Here is a 7,797-nt window from a genome sequence, read left to right on the forward strand (position 1 = left end):
CTTATTCAAAAGTATTTCAGATACTAACACTTATACATGCACATGCACACACACTGCACAAAATAAATTAAAAATAATTTTTTCTTCGTCTAGAGCAGGGGTACCCAAACAGTTTCCCTTAGTGCGCCAAAATGAAAATCTATCGGAGGACCGCGGGCCAAATGTAATATTTTACACAAAATACAAACACTAATATTAAAGTAAAGTACTTTTATTTATCAAACAGTCATCTAACCTTCCTTTCTGTGTAAATAACATTAAACAAAATATGACAAATAAGTCATATTATATATGCCATAAATAAGGCATTTAGAACACGTCTAAACTTTTGTAATCACATATAGTGCAAAATGTCAAAGAGTAGCAACAATATAATTGCACCACTAGTGAGAAAAATGACGCTGCTCTTTGGTGTTTATCAGCTTGTCAATATTAGGTTGCAGCTGAGAGGGTGAGGATGTCCTGTAGGTGTGGGTCTGAGCCTGGACCTGTTAAGGTTCAATACACAAAAAGTCTGTTCACAGATTGTTGGAAAATGTATATAAGTTATCATGCAATCATCTTTTAGTATTACTTCTGTATTTGGAATGTTAACCTTTGGAAAACATCAGCTATATTAAACACTAGCCAACATCTGTATTTGTAATGCTAACATCTAAATGACATCAGCATTAATCATTAGCTGCTTGGAAGAGAAACCGAGGAACAAGAGAAGTGTTGCAACACAAAGTCTGGGATCTGGGAAAACAGCGAACGGAGAACTTGCAGATGGAAAAAGAAGGAGACCACCAATCATGAGATAAACAACAGTGAAGTTCTACGAATTTCTATGTTCGGGACAAACCCATCTGACGTCTGATTGTATCACCCTGTATTGAATAAAAAGAGGAGGCACGTCAGAAACCACAGAGCTGTTGGAGGCAACCTGTGGGTGTGTTTCTGATAGCTCTCCTTGCAAGTAAACGAACTCGACCTGCTTCGTGTCTTCCTTCTCCAGTTATTTAATAAGTGTTAGAACAAGGTTTAACTCTGACATTTAATTGGTCCTTCGAGCCGGATTCCAAGAGACCCCCGGACCCCAGTGGCCGGGACGGTGGACGCCAGCAAAGAAACCTCGGCCGAGGCTGACCCCCAAGGGTCAGTAGAATACCCCTTTGGGGACTGGAGGGCCGACCGCCTGCTGGGCTCCGGAGGGTTGAAGGAATTCCAGGAGAAGAGACACGGGGTAAGTTGACTTTTATTCAAAAGGTATGAATGGTATGGTAACAAGAGGTTACATAAAAAGAAGTTACAAGAGGTAACTGAAGTAACAAGAGGTTACTTAAACAAACCCTGGGTATTCTAGACTCTGGCAGGTGACAGGTGGCAGTTAAGTTCCGTGGGGAGGTGCAGACTCCTCTGCTAGGTAGCAGTTAAATTCTGCGGGGAGGGCGGACTCCTCCCATAAAGGGTTAAAATCCGCGGGGAAACGGACCCCTCTGCCCTGGTAAAAGGAACGTTCAATAAGAAAAAAAGTTGTGTAAAACTCATACAGGTGTATGAGAGCGCGCATGCGGAGTGCTTGTGTGGATGAAAGGGAGTGAAAGTCGCTAGACCGACACTCCATGTAAAAAATTCACAGGAAACGGAACAGTGTGACTTTTGTGGAAGCTTTTACGCAAGGTATTCACACCCCAAAACATTTGAGGTAGAAGTTGAATACACCACGAGAGGTATTTTAACACTGTCCTGTGATCTAAACACCAGTGTCTTAGGCTACCCCAGGTACACAAAACCACTGGTCCAAATTTAAGTCAAAATGGGTAAAGGATCCAGCAAACCAGAACCAAAAGAGTCCTTAAAATGTAAAGATTGGAAATACGTTGAACAAATTAACAAAGCCTACGTTGAACCATTAAATAAATGGATAGTAAAGTACGAGTTCGAAGGGCAATTAAGGGTAAGAAGCTTGGTAGAGTTACAGGGGGCCATTAAGTTAAAATGTAAAAATAAAGAAAAAGAGATGAAGAAAGAAGGTGTTGACGAGTTAATGCAATGGATAAAGATAGCGGGGAAACGAGAAGAAGGAGAGAGAAGGGATAGACAGGCCAGGGAAGCTGCAGCGAGAGCGAAGAGCGAGGGGGAGGAGGTACCCATTGTTAAAAAAACTGAAGGCGCCGTCCTGTTTCATCGTAAGGAGGACGACGAGTCTGTAACCAGAGGGAGCCGTAGGGGAGGGGTGAGCGCAGCTCAGGAGAGAGGAGCAGAAGGGGAGGGGGCGATGGAATCTACGCCACAGCCTCTCACATTACCACCACCTCCTACGAACTTACTGTATCCTGAGATACCTAAATTTGAAGAAGAAAACCCCCCTGCTTATAAACCTGACGCCTACTCCCCAACACCGCATACTCGATCTCGAGGGGAAGTAAGACCCTGGTCTAAAACCTTGGGCAAAGTTTGGGACAGTCCCCCCAAAATGCCATATTTACAAGAGGGGGATCAATATCCCCTTATAGAAGTGGCCAACCCTAATCCAAGTGACGATGAGCAGTCTCGTACCATCCTAGTATATCGGACCTGGACTCAGAAAGATATAAAAAAGGTGGTAGAAGGCGTGACTCCTTATAAAGAGGATATAGAAAAGTTTAAGGGAGACATGGAGGCGATTCGAAGGTCTTACCATTTGAACGGTGTTGAAGTGCAACAAATATATATGCAAGCAATGGGGCAGGACTGGCACCATGTAGAGGGTAACTGGTCACCATTAGCAACGAACGGTGAACCCCTGGGTCAGGAGGAGGAAGAGTTAACAGACAGAACGTTAGCTTTGTTAAATAGGATTCGGGAAAAGTATAGGAAGAGAGCAAACTATAGTGAAATTGGGAGAGTGAAGCAGGAGGAGGATGAGAAGTTTGAGGATTATAAAGTTAGAATGGAGAAGGTCTTCAAACAGCATAGTGGTCTTGTGGATGAAGGTGGGCCCGAAGGAGTGTATCGTCAACAACTTAAAAATGCCTTGCATAGTGGGTCAAAAGACGGGGTGCGTAATTGGGTAGACAAACATATGATAGGGCTGCCCACTAAGACATTGGAAGAGTACCTAGACCACGCCGCACACATAGATAAATTAATCAGAACCAAGAAAGCAGTAGATAAATCCACAAAAAAGAAAACTGACACCTTTTGGGGAGATGTCGGGGGGAGTGAAGACGCATTTTATCAAGAAGGCAGAGGCAGAATGAGACAGAGAGGACGCTTCCAGAGAGACAGAGCAGGGAGAGGCGGGGGCGTCCAGAGTCGAGGGTGGAGACCACGTAGCCGATTGGGAGCAGGCTGCTGGTCCTGCGGGAAGTCTGGGCATCTTGCCAGGGATTGTCCAACAGGGCCAGGAGCCAATTCAGCATGACTAGGGGGGAAACTGCATGACTCAGAGCACACGGCACAGGCCAATGAGGAAACTCATGTGGATTTAAATTTGGAAGAAATTTTCTCTTTAAATCAAGAAAGACTAGAAATAGCCTTACTGGTAAATGGGGAAGAAATTGTATTCCTCTGTGACTCTGGGGCATGCCGAACTACATGCAAGGAACACATACCCTGTAGTGAAGTGAGTGATGAGGTAGTAATAGTCCGGTCAGCTAACGGGGGTAAGACAATAGTTACTGCTTCTAAACCAGTTTGGGTAAGGGATCCTGAGGGCATATCATGTCAAATGTCCATCCTTTTTATGCCAGAATGTCCTGTTAATTTGTTAGGAAGAGATGGCCTGCTCAAACTTGGCTTGGCACTTGTCTCCACACCCGACAGGAGACTGGTAATCAAATGCAGAGCCGAACTGCAGAGAGGGGACCTTTTCCCTTTGGAAGGAAGAGGCACTCCAAATTTTTACTACACACTTGACATCTCTGATAGTGACCCCCATAAAGTGGGGACCGAATTGTTAAAGGTGGGAGGACAGTTGGCAAGCTATCAGCCACACATTACAGGCATGGAACCTATGTCCTCAGATGAACTACATGTCACCATGTGGTATAAAAATTCTCCAGGACCTGATTCGACATACGAGAACAAGCTGTCACGACTCATGCCAATGGCTATTGTCGTACCTTATGTCTACTCTGATGGCCAAGGTAACGTGGTGGCAGAGGTCACTTTACCTACACCACTTCGTGCGATGCTCCGCGGATGGTACCCGCCTCACATCTCACTGTATAAAAGCAGAGAGAGGAGCTGGATGTCATTAGGTAACATCGTGCAACAAGGTGACAGTGCAAGGGACTGGACCAACCTGGGTGACAGGATGGAATATAGTGCACAAACAGGCTTCACCAGAAAATGGCTGTATTGGACAATACAGACCAAGGCTGGAGTTCATATGAACTCCAGGAACCAGTGAAAATTTTTGCTCACTGAAGAAGACGAATCACAACTGGCTCAAATTCCCCAATCATTGTGGTCACAAGGACCGTCTGATGTTGGACTGATTAAAGGCATTTTACCAGTACAAATCAGACCCAAAACTGAATATCGTCCTTGCATTAAGCAGTACCCTCTCAAACCTGATGCATTACAGGGCATCACACCGGTTATACGTGATCTACAAAAAGCTGGGGTTATCGTTGAATGCAATGATTCCCCGTGTAACACACCCATATTTCCTGTGAAAAAGCAAGCTCGCTCAGTAGGATGGAGAATGGTGCAAGATCTGCAAGCAGTAAATGCTGCAGTAATCCAGCGAGCTCCGTGTGTGCCCGATCCACACACACTGCTAAATTCTTTAAGAGCTGACGCTCAAGCCTTCACTGTGGTTGACATTAGCAATGCCTTTTTCTCCATTCCCATAGACATAGACAGTCAATTTTGGTTTGCTTTTACATTTCAAGGAAAGCGTTACACCTACACTAGACTTCCCCAAGGCTATTGTGAAAGCCCCACTATATATTCACAAGCCATGCATGCCTGCATGTCCAAATTTCAACCACCAGGGGGAAGCCAGATTTTACTTTACGTTGATGACATACTACTGGCTTCTCCAAGCCTGGAAGTATGTAAAGAAGACACTGTGGCCCTCTTAATTCATTTGGCTAAGGAGGGGCACAAAGTTAGCAAAAACAAATTGCAACTATGGAAACCACAAGTAAAGTATCTGGGTCACCACCTCAGTGCAGGGGGCAGAACTATTCTGGAAGAACGAAAGACAGCAGTCCTACAGGCGCCTAAACCAATCACTAAAAAACAGATGATGTCATTCTTAGGCTTGACCAATTACTGTAGAAGCTGGGTGCCAAATTACGCTGAAATTACTTCCCCACTCACCGCCTTAATTTACTCCGAAAACCTAAAAATGACATCAACGCTAAACTGGACGTCAGAAGCAGAAAAAGCTTTTTGTGATATCAAACAGGCGCTGACCTCCAGTTTAGCTCTAGCCTTGCCAAACTATAGTAAACCATTTATACAAATGGTGGACTGTAAAGACAAGTACATGACATCTGTTCTCACCCAGCAACATGGAGACAAGTTGAGACCAATTGCTTACTTCTCATCTAAATTGGATAATGTTGCTTGCGCATTGCCACACTGTGTGAGGGCGGTCATAGCAGCGTCAATGGCAGTAGAGGTAAGTGCTGGAATAGTTTTATTCCATCCATTGACCCTTAAGGTCCCACATGCAGTGGCGGCTTTGCTACTGCAAACCAACATGATCTTTTTATCCCCTGCAAGGCACCTCTCCTGCATGGCGACGTTGCTGTCACAGCCCCACCTCACCATCGAACGTTGCACCACACTGAACCCAGCCACATTGTTACCTTTGCCGGGTGACGGAGAACAACACGACTGCCAAGCACTCGCAGAACATACAGCCAAATCTAGATTAGATTTAAGTGACCAACCATTGCCTCAGGGTGAGATAGTGTTTGTTGATGGCTCTTCTAAGAAAAATGACCTGGGCAAAACACTGACGGGTTATGCTGTTGTGACATTAGACACCGTACTCAAAGCAGAACACTTGCCATCCTCATTTTCAGCACAGGCCGCCGAGATTGTCGCTCTAACAGAGGCCTGTAAACTAATGAAAGGAAAAGACGTCACCATTTATACTGACAGTCAATATGCATTTGCAACAGTACACACATTTGCTCAGTATTGGCACAACCGGGGAATGGTTACTTCAACTGGCAAGCCAGTGACTCATGCTCAATTATTACGAGAATTGCTAAAAGCTGTGCACCTACCCGCTAAAGTAGCCATATGTAAGTGTGCAGCTCACACTAATTCCAAAGACACAATTTCACACGGTAATGCCTTTGCTGACCGCACTGCAAAGCAGGCCGCTGAAAAAACCATACATGTGTTTGTTACTGACCAAGTCCAAATCATTTCTCCTGACATTCTCATTGACATGCAACAACAAAGCACACCACATGAGATAGATACGTGGGTGAAACATGGGGCTTCAATCCACGACAAGATATACATTTGACCCCTGGGGAAACCAATCCTACCAAAGAATATGTTTAAATGGGCTGCTATATTGAGCCATGGGAAATCTCATGTCTCAACAGGAGGGATGGTAGGACTAATACAACAACATTTCACGGCATATGGGTTTAGCTCATTTTCAAAAAACTTCTGTAGAACATGTTTGATATGTGCCAAACATAATGCTCAAGGAAACTTAAGACCAAAGCGTGGCCAGTTCCCCAAGCCACAATATCCATTTCAGGTCATACACATGGATTTTATCCAACTGAACAAAAGTGAGGGGAAAGAGTACTGTTTAGTCATTATTGACGCATTCTCTAAATGGGTAGAATTATTTCCAACCAAACATCCAGACGCGCTAACGGTAGCAAAAGCCTTGTGTAAAGACATTATCCCACGCTACGGAATACCAGAGAAAATATATAGCGACAACGGGACACATTTCGTGAATCAGATGGTAACCAATATTGGGAAAATGTTTCACATTAATCTAAAAAACCATTGCAGCTACCATCCACAAAGCGCGGGGCTGGTGGAGCGAATGAATGGTACAATTAAAAACAGGTTGAAAAAATGCATGGAAGAAACGCATCGACCATGGACTCAATGTTTAGAGCTGGTAAAACTATACATCAATATTACTAGCACGTCCGGCTTAACTCCATATGAGACTTTATTTGGAAGACCATATAGATTACCTTACTTTAAAAACCAATGGGAAACAGAGGAAGATGTGTCACTGGCAGACTACATGAGAAAAATGCTAGAAACGAAAAAACAGAGTAATCCTGATGATGAATTCCCTATTTCTCAGCAGGATCTTCCACTGGTGGAGCCCGGAGACTGGGTGCTTGTAAAAAGCATAAAGCGGAAGCACTGGCACTCACCGAAGTGGGAAGGGCCCTACCAAGTGATCCTGACAACACCGACGGCTGTTAAGATAACAGAAAGGGGAACTTGGATACATCAGTCACACTGTAAAAAGGTCATTTCTGCTAACCCTGCCGACGGGAAAGGTGAGCAAAAGTCTGATAATAGGGTGGACTCAGACGTGTAGAATCTGGGTAGACCCGAAAGTCAGTGAAGAACGCTTTACAGCCACCAATCCAAGAAGAGGCAGAAGGGGGGAAAAAATGTTGGCAGAAATGAAGACGTTTAGGAAGTACATGTTGTGTCAAAGAACGTGTGCGGTTATAATCGGGTTAACAGTAATAATTACTGTATGGGTGATGTTGTGGTACAGAGATGAAGGAAAGGTTGAAGAAAAAGTAAATGGGACTATGGCCATAACTGCTAAATCTAGAGTGGCCAGAGCTAGTGCTTGGAAGC

At 44.4% G+C, this 7,797-nt stretch overlaps 1 protein-coding gene across 1 annotated transcript; it reads left to right on the plus strand.

Annotated features, from left to right (window-relative positions):
• The first annotated feature begins 4,721 nt into the window (after positions 1-4,721).
• On the plus strand, positions 4,722-7,592 carry LOC114780074 (protein NYNRIN-like). The gene is made up of 2 exons (XM_028967597.1): positions 4,722-6,409; positions 6,682-7,592. Exons 1-2 carry the CDS (start codon positions 6,285-6,287, stop codon positions 7,523-7,525), a joined length of 969 nt encoding a protein of 322 aa, XP_028823430.1. The 5' UTR covers positions 4,722-6,284; the 3' UTR covers positions 7,526-7,592.
• The last annotated feature ends 205 nt before the right edge of the window (positions 7,593-7,797 follow it).

The sequence above is a fragment of the Denticeps clupeoides genome, unplaced genomic scaffold (genome assembly GCF_900700375.1).
Source record: "Denticeps clupeoides unplaced genomic scaffold, fDenClu1.1, whole genome shotgun sequence".
NCBI lineage: Eukaryota > Metazoa > Chordata > Actinopteri > Clupeiformes > Denticipitidae > Denticeps > Denticeps clupeoides.

Excerpts from the sequence above, each read along its gene's own strand:
- LOC114780074 (XM_028967597.1), top strand. The coding sequence starts at position 6,285 with ATGCCTTTGCTGACCGCACTGCAAAGCAGGCCGCTGAAAAAACCATAC. Across the intron at positions 6,410-6,681 it reads AACAACAAAGCACACCACAT|GTTCCCCAAGCCACAATATC; the intron begins GAGATAGATACG and ends AAAGCGTGGCCA.